General features: G+C 35.7%; 1 protein-coding gene across 1 annotated transcript in view; it reads left to right on the forward strand.

Moving 5' to 3' along the window:
• Positions 1-8448, forward strand: part of LOC150075854 (mitogen-activated protein kinase kinase kinase 12-like) — a 61667-nt gene extending 53219 nt beyond the window's left edge. The window contains exon 9 of the mRNA XM_090387906.1: positions 8436-8448. Coding sequence (XP_090244032.1) covers positions 8436-8448 — 13 coding nt within the window. The remainder of the gene's footprint in view (positions 1-8435) is intronic.
• Positions 8449-16939: the final 8491 nt, after the last annotated feature.

The raw sequence follows: 16939 nt of genomic DNA on the forward strand, positions 1-16939 counted from the left end.
CCAATAGTAGTATTACCCACTTTTGTAATACTAGTATCATGTAACCTGATGACTCCAAATTAATTTTAATATTTAATAAAAAGTATTAAAAAAACTTAATTGACCCATTTTTAAAAACTTAATTATTTTCAGAAAAAATATTGGTAACATAAAATAGGAAGAATATCTCTGATAGTTTGTGCAGACATTAATTGCATGATACATTGCATTATTCAAGCCCATATGTATAAAAAGCACCAAGAAATCAACATATTTCAGTGTGGGAAAAAAAAATTAATTTTTTATTTCCTGTATATGAAGCAAATATGGTAAACATAAAAATTCAAGAATTAGCTGATTTACCATTCATAGCCACACTACCTGAATTTTTTTTTTTTTTTCCTGATAATACCCACGTAGGCAAGTGGTGAACTTTTTGAGCTTTTAGATAGGGAAAACATGCTATTGTGATGAAAAGCAGTGTTTCACTACACTGTAATCTACTTGGACAGAAACAATGGAGTAATATAAACAATATCACATAGCCTTGCAGTCCAATGCAAAGCTTACAAAGTGAAAGTATAAACAAACTCATACAAATGACATCATTTGGAAGTTACAAAATGCAACTGCTAGTTTCAGCACACGCTTCTTGATTAGACCGGGGTTCGAGCCCGTCACCACCAAATACGGAGGATGCAGAAAGGTCAGGGAATGACCACCGCATATTCCCGGAGCAATATGGCCTTAGTTGCTAATGCTCCTAAAAACCAAATAACAAACAACAACAACAACTGCTAGTTTCCAACCTGTGAATTACCAGGATTAAATATTTTGACATGGGCCTGTCAGGTGATGTGATGCTGTCACCAACTTAATGCTTGTAACTTACTGAAAAAGCAAGGAGCCTTCTGGTGTAGCTTAGGAGTTTATTCAGCAGAATACTAATTTTTGCTTGTCAAATACTGTTTTCAATCTCTTGCATTGATTCTTATGTAATATGTGATTAATCTGTCATAATTTCAGTTTTCCATTCTCTGTTGCTACCATGTCATTTTTTTGTGACAAGTTAGGGGATTCTAAGATGCAACTGAATTTTCAAAGTGAGTTCCCTGAGAGTTTAGTGGAGAGCTGATTTGTTTTTAATGTAAGATCATTTGCAAAAATATATTTTTTATTAATATTTTTATTAGCCATATGGTACAAGGAAGCTTGAGGCTTATGCTACACCAGCCAAAAAAGTTGAGTTACCCTGAGAGAGAGAGAGAGAGAGAGAGAGAGAGAGAGAGAGAGAGAGAGAGAGAGAGAGAGAGAGAGAGAGAATCACCAAAGAAGAGAGTGGAGAGCTGATTTGTTTTTAATGTAAGATCATTTGCAAAAATATATTTTTTATTAATATTTTTATTAGCCATATGGTACAAGGAAGCTTGAGGCTTATGCTACACCAGCCAAAAAAGTTGAGTTACCCTGAGAGAGAGAAATCACCAAAGAAAGATATCCAGTTCAGGACCTTGGGTGTGTGTGTGTGCCAAGCCCATACTCACCAGATGCAATATCCTGTTTCTGAAATTGAAAGTTGTGGATGATTTTGAATCCAAATTTGATTTTAAAACAGTTGAAGACATTGTTCAATATATTTCTTATCCATTCGGTGTCGACTTAGACATGAAACAAATTGCAGAAAAAGTCTGCCGAGATTTTTCACACAGAAAATATTACTTAAATTAAATTTACATTGCGAAACAATATCTTCCTAAAAGATTGTCATCAACGGAAAGACTTAAATGTGTTTGCCAAGAGAAGTATCCAAATGTAAAAAAATGCAGTGAACTTTTAAATTCCTGTTTTGGTTCCACAAATCATGTGAATTGTCCTCCATATTTGAAATGGACGAAGAATCTCCGTACTCTTACGGGACTTGCACACAGAATATTCTTTACTGTTGGCCTTATCACAGTATATCCCCAATTTTGAAAGCTCGGCAGATGACATGAAGATACAAATTTCATATAAATTTAAAGATATCTTAATTTAAAATAATTCTGAATTGTATTTAAACTTTATAAAACAATGTGTTGATTAACTTTTTTAACCATATGCCATGAAATTGTTGAGAAGTTTGATTGCTGCACATTTTGAAGAAAAAAGTAGTAGTAGTGGCATGTGATGCAAGAAAGCAAGTGTATGAGCTTATGCAGCATCAGCCAAAAAAAAAAAAACACCATTCCCTCCAAATGCCTGTCCAGTTCCTCCTTAAATTTATTCAACCTATCAACTTCCACAACGACAGATGGAAGTTTGTTCCAGCAATTAACCACCTGCTGGTAAAGGCAAATTTCCGTACATCTGTCTTTTCTTAATTTGAATTTAATGCCCCCTTAGGTTAGTAATCTGAACAAGTGGAAGGATCCCATTAGAATTCAGCATTCTCAACCCATTCAAGGCCTTATACACTTCAATCAGATCACTGCGCAGGTGCCTAGTCTCCAGCCACTGCAATTTGCAGACCTTAAACCTCTCTTGGTAAGAGGATCCCTTCATTCCCCTCACCAATCTTGTTGCCCTTCTCTGTACATGCTCAAGTAAATCTACATCCTTCTAAAATGAGGCCTCCAGACCTGTACGCAGTACTCAAGGCGTGGCCTGACCATTGCCTTATACAGAGGGATAATCACCTCCTTTTCCCTGCTAGCAAAATTCCTATATATCATTGACAAAACCCCATGACCTGCCCTGACAGCCTGTCTGCATTGCTCAGAAAACTACATATCTGATTGCACAATTACTCCCAGGTCTTTTTCATTTTCTACCACCTTAAGTGTAGTACCACACAGTTGGTACGTTTCTCTGGGGTTACTTCTACCCATATGCAGTACTTTGCATTTTCCAAGGTTAAACTTCAGTTGCCACTTCTTAGCCCATCTGCCCAAATTATCCAGATCCTGTTGCAGTAGTACACTGCCATTACTGTCATTAACAACCCTGCCAACCTTTGCATCATCTGCAAACTTCGACACTAGGCCTGATATACCTTCATCAATATCATTGATAAATATACAAAACAACAGTGGACCTAACACCGAACCCTGTGGGACTCCACTAATAACATTAGTCCAAGAAGAGCAGCACCCATTGATTACCACCCTCTGTCTTCTCCCACTTAACCATCCTTTTATCCATTGTAGCAACTTACCCTTAATACCATTCTGCTCCAATTTGTACAATAATCTTCCATGCGCAACAGTGTCAATATCATTGATAAAATTTTTCCTGAAATCCAAATATATGATATCAAAATTATTTTTTGCATCCAGTTCCTTTGTAACCGCATCATAATATCCTATCAAATTTGTCAGACAAGACCTTCCCTTAACAAACCCATGCTGTGTCTGAATTATTGCTGCAGTCTTGTCTAGATGATCCTGCAATGCATCTTTAACCAGTGACTCCATTATTTTACCCGGAACAGAAGTTAAACTAACTGGTCTGTAATTATTCGTGTCACCCTTCGATCCCCCTTTGTGAATTGGGGATACATTTGCACATCTCCAGTCCGTGGGAACCTCCCCTGAGTCCAAGGACGCTCTCATAATTATGGCTAAGGGTTTGCTTAGTTGCTTTGCTGCCTCCTTTAGTATAACTGGATAGATCCCATCCACCCCATGTTTAACTTCAACAATTTCTCCTCCACTTTGCTTTCAGTTATTACAAAATCATTAAGTATCCTGCTACAATTTGATAACCTTCTACCATTTTCAAACCTTAATTCCTCATGTGTGAATGTAGATGCAAAATACTCATTCAGTTTGTTTGCTATCTGAGCAGGATCATCAACAGTCGAACCATCGATGTCAAGTGGACCGATCAGATTCATCCCCTTCCTTTTAGAGTTTATATAAGTAAAGAAATCCTTGCTGTTTTTCTTAGCATCTTTTGCCAAGGATTTCTCGTAATCTGCCATAGGCTTCTGAGTCGCTTGATAATTTATATTGCATCCCATGCATTTTTCTTCTCTGTTACGAGTCTCATTAGATAACCATTTAGGCCTAAACCTTGAATAATATTTCTTAGTAGGCATGAAACTTTTAGTAGCTTCCACGATTAATTCCTTGAATGCTTCCCACTTAGAATTTACTGTTGGTAACATCGTCAGTCGATCCCACTGTACAGAATTTAAAAACTGTCGGAGACCACTGTACTCACCTTTACGGAAGCAAAAACCCTTTCCTTTACCCCTGATGGTAATTAAATCTTTAAGTAAATCCCACATCAGTACACTGATCACTGCCACCTAGTGGTTCCTTTATCTGCAAATTCTTAATTAGATTGCATTGCAAATTCAGTTGGTCATCCCTGATATAGACTTTCAAAGCAAAAACAGCAGCAATTCATGTCTGCCAAAAACAAAATTTACATCCCAATCTAAATATGAATAGTGTAATTCCAGATGTTAGCACAGTTCACCACTATGACAAATACCTTTGGCACACGCTGATAAACATTTCAAACATTGGCAAAAAATTTACTCCTAAATTTCAGTATTAAGCAAATCCATGCATCTCACCTTTCAGTTCTCTAGTTTTACCCAAATTACAGATTGTTCCAGGACAGGCAGTAAAGTTGGCGCAGCTGTATTTCTTCCAAATATTACAATATTTCAGCAGCTCCTTTTGGAGTGCAGCACTTACACTGCAGAACTGTATGCCATCCTGATAGCTTTAGAGAGGTAAATTAGTCTTTATATCCTCAAATCATTATCTACACTGATTTCTTAAGTGCTGTATCTGCTTTTCAGTGTGAGCTTCCTTCCAGTCATCCATTATTACAACAAATTCGAATAAAGTTAGTGCAGCTCCTTGCAAACAGGCAAAAAATAATCTTCACTTGGATTCCTGGACATTCTGGAATCACAAGAAACTAACAAGCAGATTTTGTTGCCAGGAACACCAGACACCTTAGATTTCAAGCGCATACACTGCACTGGTAGGAAAATTTGCTATCCATTTGACGGGAGAAAAAATGCAATAAGCTCTTCCAGATTAAATTATCACAAGCAGTGGCTATCAAGCCTAAGAGAATAGGAAAGAAGTTTTACTTGCCAGATTGTGGATTTGACATACCCATCTAATCCATAATTACCTATTCACATGTGGTGAGCCTCCACTATGTAGCAATTGTCAAACTCCCAGTAAAATACTTAATCCTTGAATGGCCTTGATATACTGGAGAGAACTAACAGCTTTCTCTTCATATTTATATTCCTCTAATAAACTTACTTTACAGCAGATCCTTGGAGACCAACCAGATATTAAACTTCAATTTCCTGAAAATGAACAAATATATCATCTAATCTGAACATCTTGTTTAACATATCAAAGAGTAATAGGTTCATTATGGCTTTAGTAACCCTTGCACCAATAAATCCCACAAACCCTGCTGGCCACAAAAACAGATAAAATGACCAGGTAGCCCTCCTAAATTTATATGGTTTCAACAAAGGCCTGTTAATTAGTTTGGATTTTTTTTTTTTTTTTTTTTTTTTGCTGCTCCTGCAGTAAAACTGCAATGATTAATTCGCTGCACATTTGCTTTGTTTATAGTATACAGGCAGTTCCTGCCTTAAGAGTTTTTTCCCCAAGTATCAACAAAATCAAATATGAACATTAATTGCAATAAATAAATGCTAAACATTCATAAATACAGCATTTCAAAACCATATGCATTTAGGCAGAGATAAGTCCAACTCCTAAAGAATTCCGTATTTTAAATGGAGTCAAAATAACAAAATGAGCAGGACAAAATTATGCAGAACAGGAAATGTGTTTAGAATAAACTGCCATCACTTTACTAACTTTGAAAGGCGCCTCCGTAGCCAGGTGGGAAGGAGCAGCAGTGCATAGCACACGCTTCTTGATTAGACCGGGGTTCGAGCCCGTCACCACCAAATACGGAGGATGTGGAAAGGTCAGGGAATGACCACCGCATATCCCGGAGCAATATGGCCTTAGTTGCTAATGCTCCTAAAAACCAAATAACTAACTAACTAACTTTGAAGGATTTCAAGGACCAACAGAAATCTTACAAAATGAAACAGAAGTTATCATAATGTTGCTAACCAATTGCAGCTTGAGGTTTCTACAACCTATGTCACAGATCTGCTTAAAGTACACAATGAAGACTTCATTGAAATGACAATGTGAAGGAGCTGAGGAAGGTTCGACAGCTGAAACTTGTTCATTCCTTCACTCTTGAGGGGATTGACGAAGCTTTAACACAGAAAGCAATTAATTTGAGTCACAAGATTCAAATTTCTAGCACACTAGAAAAGTTTATATAGATTTTAAAAAATGCTTATACATGCTGTCACAAAACTTAAAGAAACACCTATCTTGGAAACAAGACTAAGCATTTTGGAAGAAGACTACTCTTGCTTCCAACGAGTGTGCCACTCAGTCTATGATGAATACAACATTCTTCAACATTTGTATGACAGATAATTTTTATAATTTGCTTCATTTCAAAAGTTAATTTTTTTGGATAAATAAAATTATTGTTTAAGCATAAATTGTTTTGTTGACCTTTAACATTACTACAAATTTCATTTAAGAATGTTAACCCTTTTTTAAACATTACATCTGTAGGAAATAAATTGCTGCTTTACAAGCACGTGCTAGGAAAGAATTAACTCTCAATGTTGGGAATTAGTTGTATTTGAATAGTTTCCATATTATTCAAATGTTAATTAAAAAGATTTAATGTATATTTTCAGTGTGACATTCCGTATCACAAATTTTTCCCCTCTTGTTGATTACCTGAATAAATTTAAGATATAAAATCTAAGTGTGAACAATATAATTTGTTTTGAGTTAATTTTTTTTTGTCTTCCTTCAGAAAAGAAAAAAATCTTGTGGAAGACTAACTGCAATACATAATGTTAGATCCTGATGTTATGTGAATAGTTGAAGAGGAAACTGAGCAGAGGTAAAGGAAAGAATTTTCACATATGCCAAATTTTTTTCTTTTTTGTAAATAAATGTATGTATACACATACTCAAATTTAGATATAAATTACTTTTAGAAGAAAGTGATGTTATTTTCTTTTCTTAATTTACTTTTGGAAGCCTAGAAAAGAATGCAGCTCTCAATGGGCTAGCCAGTAGCTGTGGCTCAGCTAAAACTAGAATCAGAAGTAACTGCTAATGCAACTTTAAGAGAATGAAAGAAATATAAATGTTGCAACATCTTAAATAGTGCTGGTCTAGGCCATCAATTCTAATAAGGAAAGTGTATGCAAGAAGAAATTACTGAGTTTCTGGAACACTGACTTCTTGAAGATTCAGACCCTGAAACATGAATAATAAAGTAATAGCATAAATGACTTCATTGCATTCCATTTGCAATCTTTCCAAATAATCACAGCTATTATGTGGCAAAATAAAATAAGGAATGACAGAATCACACCTTTCCACTAAGTTCAAGTAGAGATGGCACTATTAATTGTAGTAACACAAATGCAAGCACTCAGCTCAATAGTTTTCCATTAATGAGTTTGCTGACAGTTTTAACAGAATAGGGTTGCTGCAAAAATTGAGGCCTTAATTTTGGAAAATTGCTTATTATTGTCAAATAACTAGCTGCAAAGCTCCAAATTAGTGTAGGGTCTGTGGAAAACATCACCCATCAACAATTGCATATGAGTAAAGTGTCTGCTAGATAGGTTCCCAGGTGCCTGACCTCTTATCAGAAGGAAAGGGCACAACGTGCACATGAAATGTTAATGTGCCAGGGCAAGCAAGAAGTTATTTTCATGGGTAGTCACCATGGATGCAACTTGGATCCATCACTATGATCCTGAAACTAAACAAATGTCAAAACAATGGAAGCATACAGAATCACCACCCTCCAAAAAAAAATGGTAAAAGCACAACTAAGTGCTGACAAGGTGATGCTGTTGGTTTTTTGGAATCAGCATTGTATAATGCTGATTCCAACAGACTACCATCAAAAGAGCTGTATTGTGATGGTGAGATTATTCCAAACTCCTCAAAAGGTACATGCTGTTATAAAAGGAAAAAAGATGGGCAAAAGGTGTGACCCTGCACATTCCTCATTCTTCCATGAGGTGTGCCTGCAAATGTGGGTTTTAAATACTGCGACATCCTGCTTATTTCCACAACCTTGTACCAAGGGTATAATGTTGGGCATCTATAACCCCCCCCCTCCAAAAAAAAAACAGCACTCTTTCAAAATCAGTGTGAACTATCTGCAAATCATTCATTCACTGCCCAACCCTGAAATTCAACTTTTCTTCATTTATCCCTTGTACTTCTCTAAAAATTCTGTCAGCAAGTATACTATGATTATTCCATATACAGTTTTTATGCACAACTAATTTGGATTTGTATGTGTAAGGATATAGTAATAATTACATAACGTATTATTTTGTTTTTTTTTAGGAAAAGTATTTAAAGAGCAGACCAGGTTGCTGAAGCTATTGCAAAAAGATTGGAAAATGACGTAGACATTCTGGAGGAACAAATACCTGATGTCCAGTAAGAAAGCAATGAAGGTGACAGCTATAGTGCAGCCAAAATTCCTCTCAAGGTCCTTATTTTATGGAAAAAAATAAGAATACACCTCCGGAACTAAGAAACTTGCCAAAGCAAAAAACTTCAGTAGATTGCTGCAATTTTTTTTAAAATGAAGATACAGGAACTCCGACTTACGAAAATTAGATTTTATGCGCAAGTTTTTGCCGGCCAGTGCAAGCTTTAAAATCGTGGAAACTTATTTTTCATCCTGTAGGAATAAATGGAGGTATCGTGAAAATATCGTAATGTAAACCCAAAAACTTTTTGTAATTGTTCCAAGTCCTTGAAGTTAAATTTCACTATATATTATTAAGCTATTTATCTCTCTAAAAGGTCATTTTTATAATGGAAATTGCACTATCCTTTCGTTGTTATCATATGTTCCATTATAAGAATCAATTTTAACAAAATTGATTTAGAAATGAAGATGAAAATGATTAAGTACAAAGCAGGACACAGTTTGTCATCTATTGCAAGGGGATTAGGTCTCGCTGCTTCAACATTGAATACTATTTTAGAGGACAGTGCACGTATAAAAGTACAAATCAAAGGATCAACAATGATCACAAAACAGCATTCGGGTGTTATATCGAAGATGGAACAGCTGTTAATAACGTGGATGGAAAATCAGACTCAGGAGCAAATGCCCCCGAGTCTAATGACCATTCAAGCAAAAGCAACAAGTATTTATAAATTATTTATTTGTATTAAGGATAAGTGTGGCAAATCCCAACCCAAGTTTGTGGCAAGCAACAGGTGGTTTAATAGGTTCAAGTGTCGCGCTGGTTTCCACTATGTTAAAGTATGCAGTGAAGTTGCCAGTGCCAATTCTGCAGCTGCAGCACAAATTGATGTGTTGGAAAAAAATTATTGATGAAGGTGGCTATTCAACTCAGCAAATTTTTAATGTTGGCGAAACTGCTGTGTATTGGGAAAAAAAATGTTGGATCGAACTTATATTGCCAAAGAGGAAAATACAATGCCAGGTTTCAAGGTGTCAAAAGATAGGGCCATGCTCTTGCTTGGGGTTAATGCAGCTGGAGATTAGATTAAAAGCACTGCTTGTGTACCATTCTGGAAATTCTGGCATCAATAAAGCCACCCTACCTGTGCATTTCCAATTGAACCAGAGAGCATGGATAACAATATCTCTTCGAGGATTGGTTTAAATGCTGCTTCATTCCAGAGGTTGAAAAATATTGTAAAGACCCATGTTTCTTTCAAGATTTTTCTTCTATTAAATAATGCTCCTGGACATCCAATTTGAATCTAGATGATTTCAATTCGGATGTGGGAGTCATATTTCTACCTCCAAACAACTTCACTTGTCCAACCTATGGATCAGGGTGTTATTTCGAATTTAAAGCCATTACTATTTATGCACAAAATTTGCTCAGGCATTGTCTGCAGTAGACAATGAGGAAAATTTTACGCTAAGAGACTTGGAAATCTTACGATATTTACCACGTCATCTTAAACATTAATAAGACCTGGGCAGAAATTACTAAGTTGTTTAAATGGTGCATGAAAGAAAATATGCCCACGGCGCATAAAAGGCTTCTAAGGATTTGAAAAGGTTACAGATAAGATTGTGAAGGTTTCAGAGCTACTTCAGTTGGAGGTTGATGACAAAGATGGAGGAGTTAATAGAGGAAGAAGAGAAGGAATTATCTAATCAAGAATTATAAAGCATTAAGGGCATAAGCCTCAAGCTATGGAAAAGTCTAGACCAAGTATAGTGCGAAAGCATCAATAATACATAGCCAAATCTGAATGAAGAGAATATTAGCAAAGCAGCATCATTTTAAGTTCCCATATCGTGAATACTTTCACGAGTTGCCATGATATTGCACTACTTCAAATAAGTAATGCTTCACCTGAGGAGAAGACTAATGTTACTTATTCTCAGATGGATACCACCACCCAGACGGCACCGTTTCAGGGCTATTTGGCCCTTCTTCGGTGGGTGGGTAGGTACCCGAGTGATGCAATGATGGCAAAACAGCCCTGAAACTGCCGTCTGGGGTGGTATCTATCTGAGAATAAGTAACATTATTCTTCTCCTCAGGTGAAGTGTTACTTATTCCAAGTAGTGCAATATCATGGCAACTCGTGAAAGTATTCACAATATGAGATAACTTAAAACTATGCCGCTTTGCTAATATTCTGTTCATTCAGCTTTGGCTATGTGTTATTGATGATTTCGCACTATACTTATACATAGTCTAATGAAGAACTTGACTTATTTTTTTAAATTGCACATGAGATAAATAATTCTATTTACCTTTTATTAAACATTTCTTTTGATTCTAATTCAGCAAGCACAGTTGAGAGTGCTGCACAAGCATGGGGGAAATTACGACTTAAAATCCAGCTTGCATAGAGTTCCACGGAATGCAATCCTTACGTAAGTCAGGAAGTTCCTGTACTAGTCAAATCCCTCAAGATGACCAATATCTTGAGCAATCTTGTAAAAAACCAGCATTTCTCAAACTTCCATGAACAAGCATTCCACAAAAAATTGTAATTAACAATTAAAAAAAAATAAAATTTTCAAATTTTTAGTGTACACCACTTTTGTATCATAACATTTAACATAATTTTCAGTTATTGATATACTGGCATAGACTAATAATCATATAGACTGCAGACATCTACAAAAAAGTAGCAATGTGGTGATCAGTATGCCATTTGTATGCAGTTTAGCCTGGAGTACACTGGTTTGAAGGAGAGGAGGAAGCAAAACGGATATCATAACTAAACTCACTTCCTTGTATAAAATGTTTGATAATTATTAGTATTATTTCAAAATATTAAATTGTGACCATGGATTTGTGGTTGAAAAAAGGAACTTTAAAACAAGAAGCAAAGTACTTGTAGTATGCAACTGTGGTTGACAAAAACGAACACAATGTTTTCACACTTCAAAATGAGGGTGAACAATTGCAGCCTTTTGTTCCCCAAAAATCCGAACTACAAAAACAGGGACCAACTAATAAAAGACCAAAACAGAAGTATGACAGTTATTTGAATTTCAGCTTTACAAGTGTTGGAAATAGATGCCCTTGATGTACAGTATGTTTTATGTAATATTATTAGCAACAGTTCTTTGGCTCCCACTAAACTTGTTTCGTAAGTGTTCCATGAATATGTTGTGAGATGAAGTGTTCCATGACTAAAAAAAATAGTTTCAGAAACTCTGTTCTAAACATTAAGGAACATCTGTGGCATATGGCCCACATAGTTAAATACCTTGGAGTATGTGGATGAGAAAATGTCCGTTTTGCCTCACATGCAGAAGTTGAAAGAAAAAAAAAAGTGTGGGTTATATACTCTAAAATAAGGAAGATTGGTAGAGTAGAATGTGAGTGAAAAGGAAATCCCTGGATCTCCTCTATAGGTGTATCTTTGTGCACATTGTGACTTAAGGGTGTGGGGCATGGGAGTACAGGGTGACTAATAGTCACATTAAAAGGAGTAATTTCTGCTCAAAGATATGCCCTTTTGGCTGAGATGCTTTCGTGTAGAAAAGTTTCAAATGATGCATAACAAATGGTATCGGGAAAAGAACCAATTGATTTGGTTGTGATTAAACGAGTAATGGAGTATGCAATCAAGAAAAATAAGAGGATAGAAATATTGGAGATTAAATCTTGTATTGAGGAAAATGGGGTATATAGGAAGCAGGATCTAGAGAGAAAACTGCAACAAGAAATAATATTTGGCAAGAAAGGTGGAACTGTTCTGACAAGGGCACATGTGCCCTTGTCAGAACAGTTCCTTGGAGTGAAGGTAGAAAGAAATGGATAGGTGGCCAGGCTTCGGTCTTATGACTACAATGATGGGCATGGAATGAAAAGGTTGGTGGAGCTGGGAATAGAAAATCCAAGGTGTGTATGTGGACACATTGAAGATACAGATCATGTGTTGGAAAATTGTGCAAGGTACACAGAACAGGTCTTTCTCTAAGATGGGCTCTGACTCATACACCTGCAGTGACTTATTTAAGAATAAGATTTGGTATGAAGCTTTTTTGGATTATGCTAAGGGAATTAATGAAATAAGGATTGAGAAATTAATGGATTTTATATAGGGTAAATAATGTAAATAGTTTTATTTACATTTTTTAGCTATTTCATTTATATTTTGAACTACTTTTATCAGTTATTTTTGCACTGCGTTAACTGTTGAGTCTACAGTTTGTAAAAGAAAGGAAAGGGAAAAAATGAAAAGGAAAAAAATTATGAAAGAATTAGAAAAGGGGAGGGCACGGTAAAGGATCAAATAAGAATGAAATTAAAGATTTAAGTGCGGGTGGGCTGTTGCTCATGCATTGTACAAGTAGTGTAGCACATTGTACAAGTAGTGTAGGTTAGTAAGGATATGCTAAACATATGCAGGCAGGGAAGCTAGAGAACTGCTCATAGTGAAAGTGCTGCTGAGACTTCTGTATTTAGCTATTTTCTTGAGTAAACTCCCAGAAGTTTTCATCATTGGAGTAAGAGCAGCTGAAGAACTTGAGCTTTAAACAGTATATGCCAAACAAACCAGATATGGCATAAATTTTTGCCTTTGTGCAGGAACACCATACTACACTGGAAATTAGGTTTGTGAGTGTAGTGGCATGGTGTTTCTTCAACTTTACATCACACATGGCTGCAGGGCCAAGTCCATATGTTTAATTTAAGGAGCTGAACTTAAGCTGTCAACACTTTGTAATTGAGCCCATCCTAGAATTTTATACACATACTTGTAAATTTAAAAATGCACTCTGAAAAACTTTATAATTTCAAGACCTGAAAATTCAATAAAATAAAATCTAGCCCTTTAAGTTTTTTTTAACCAAATAATCAGAATTTATTAATGCTAGGAAATAAGTTTCACCCTCACTTGATCTTTCTTCATCAAGTGAAAAGTCTTCACTTATTCCTAAGCGTATAACAGAATTCTGTCCTTTCACCAATAAGACTTAATTTCTTTTCAATATCATGTTTGAAACACTTTTGCCCTCCTGAAATGCAATATACTGCTTAATTTGTCTCATTAACTCAGTTGGATTCAGAAATGGGTGGGTCAGGACTACAGAAGTCATGTTTCTAATATTTTAGTAGATAGTTTGTTTGATTTTATTGTATAATTCATCTTCCAGCATAGTCTAATCAGATGGTAGATTTTTTTTTTTTTGCAAACATGGCATATAATGCTGGATAACAAATTTTGGCCAATTCAGTTTCCTTGTGTTAATTGTTTAAACTCTTATCCCCTCCAGCATGGGCAAGATAAGGACTTTCTTTTTGGAGCTAACAAATTTTATCACTGTTCAGTGGGTTCCACTTGCATTTTCTTGCCATGTTTTGTAACTGCATGAGTGTTATGTAATCACATTCTGACTATACATAAGCTGCCCTCTAAATGGTTTGCTGCCATTTGGATATGAAATTATTCATTGTGACACTCAATTTTATATCTTCATTTAGTTTTCTGAGAATTTTTGTAAGAAGTGTTTTTTTTACAGCATAGAACTATTGATGAATGTATTACTCATTTATCAAAATGTGATCAATATCACTTTTGGAACTTGGATGAAAACATGATGTTCACACAATGCACCTAATTTCTTTAGTTCATCAAAACCAGGGGTGGGCAACCCCTGGCCATTTTCAAAATATATATATTTTTGAATTAAAAAGGAGTTTAATTCAAAATTAAATTCCTTTAATTTTGAAAGAAATACTCTGCATATTGCTACAAATAGTTACTGATAAAAAAAAAAAAAAGTATCACAAACCTCATTAAATGTAAAAAGATATTGCAATTTTTGTTACTGGAATTGCATTTGTGTTTTGTTACTATAATTGTATTTTTTTCTTCTTAAAAAATGAATGTACATGAATAAACACCTGTTTTGTCAATTTTTTTCATTATATACCATTTTAATAATCCTAAAAATCGTGGAAAACAAAAAAAAAAAAAAAAATAGCATAGTTACATGAACAGATATTTTAATATAAAAAGTGTATTTTGTTAGTCAAATGTAATTTAGTGCAGTGTGAGTTTTTGAACTGTGTGCTTTGAGAGTTCTGTTTTTTTTTTTTTTTTTTTTTGCCTGTTTTGGTCCAAATATCTCTTGTTTTCCTCCTTCTACTTGACTAGCCTTTGAAAGGCTGGTCAAGTGGCCAGCCTTTCAAAGGTTGGCACCTATGCAGTATTGTGAATGTTTCTCTGATAACACTGGTCAACGTGTAAAATGTTATGAACATATCCAACCTTGACTAATTTCATGCTGCTTAACATTAATTTGTTAATTACATTAAAATTTGTTGATTTGCTCTTGTTTTCAAATTACAGTTGGGGTCTCATATTAGCAAGTTACTCTACATTATCAACTACAGCATTGATGAACATCAACTTGATATACAGCAGCAGCAGTCTACACCTAGGGATCCACCATTTAGTTCAAACATCTATCCTGAACCACATAAGATTATAGAAAGTGAGCTTAACCTCATCAGGGATCTCAAACTGCCAAAGAATATGACAAAGCTTTTGGCCTCAGCTTCAATAGTGGAATCTTCTAGATCAGTGCTTCTCAAACTTTTTTGAATTGCTTTCTCCCCCCCCCCCAAAAAAAAAGCCCTCACCAGGGCTTTTTTTTTTAGCCCACCAATGAATAAACCAATATTTGTCTGTTTGCCTCCAAAAACTTAAATGCAGCCCTGCATGTATGTGTGTGAATTATAAAGAAAGCTATATTTACCGCACTTTATTCCTTCTTCGTAAATAATTACAACTACATAAATTAAGTCAAAAATTAAAGTTAAGTCTTGATATTAATGGAATAATTATATTTTAATATGATGGATGAGCTTGGTGGAGACTTATTAGCTTATCAATATTAGGCTTAATATCTGTAAGTAGAAGTCGTAAATCGCCACGTTTAACAACATCCAGACAATTGTTTTGTCAGCAATTGAGATACAGCACTGAAACTGGTTTCGTCTAGATATGATGTTGGAAAAGATCCCCACAATGCAGGATAATGGTCAGGGATTTTCTTTTGTAACCAAAATTCCTGATATGAATTTTGACTTCAGTTCAACTTGAATTTGTAACTATCAATTCTACAAAACTTTCACCATTGTTATTATTTAAAAGAAGGATTTATAACTCAATCTGGAATTTTCAAATTAAGGAGATTTCTGAACCTTTCCTGCATATCTCTGTGCAACATTTCTAGTTTATTAGGAATAAAAGAAGGGTTACACTAAGTATTGTTGCTTTCTGTGAGTGAGATAGTTGTGCCAAGGATATGCACTATGAGAAAAGTTGGCCTTGGTAAAAATCATTAACACCTGGAATGAAGAATATTTGAACCACTGATCCAAATAAAGTTTTACTGCCACATCAAACTGGGGCTCACGAAGACTTTAGAAGTGAATGGTCCTGCATTCACATGCAAGAGAAATTCCCAAGACTTCTACAGAGAAGATTAAGGCAGATGTTTATTGTTCCACAACTAAGGCAGCTTTTACAAACATGAATGGGTCGAGTGTATCCTTAGTGAAGTCAGTGTGGAAAGCCTTTCAAAATGTTTATGTTAAAGCAGGTAGTTGTGGAAGGTGTTATTGCTTATTACAAAAAACGGGTGCGACATGTCACTGAAGATGCATTTCTTGCACTGTCATCTGGATTTCTTCCTGCCAGACTGGTGCTGTCAGCAACAAACATTGTGAGTGTTTCCATCAAGACATTGCAGCAATAGGTGGTAGATGACTCATCAACCGGTGCAATACACCACCACTTTGCTTATTGGAGGCTTGAAGTGGTGGAACCTGTGTTTAGTCTCTAGAGCTAAGCTCCGGTCAACCCTTCCTTACCTCTTCCATCATGCAGTATGATTGATGACTTTTGAGGTTATGATGAACATCATGGCGAGATCCAATATTCCTTACATTTCGAGGGTACAGCTCTAAAACAGTGTTCGCAGGCTGGTCGCTAGTTAGTACACCGGACCGAACCTATTGGTAACTCTAGGAGGCTTCCGGATCAGCTAGTGTATAATCTGGCTACCTCTGCTCTGCCAGATAGTGACTGGAGGAAGTTCGAGTAGTGTGTATGCGGGGAGCATCGTCGAGGCCACATTATGTCAAGGATCTGGGTATATTCTTACCATGTGTACACCATATCCGAAAATTTCATTACTTCATACAGCATATCCCACCCACTTTTTCTTACTATTGAATACACCATGAATTGTCAAACTAATAGAGCAAGCTTATCTGCAAAAAGATCTAAACCTCCCAAGCACTTCCTAATTCATTTCACAAATATACGTGGTCTCAATTCTAATCTCAACGATGTCCATTTCC

Source organism: Mastigoproctus giganteus, chromosome 13, assembly GCF_048544385.1.
Source record: "Mastigoproctus giganteus isolate SK-2022 chromosome 13, ASM4854438v1, whole genome shotgun sequence".
Classification (NCBI taxonomy): Eukaryota; Metazoa; Arthropoda; class Arachnida; order Uropygi; family Thelyphonidae; genus Mastigoproctus; species Mastigoproctus giganteus.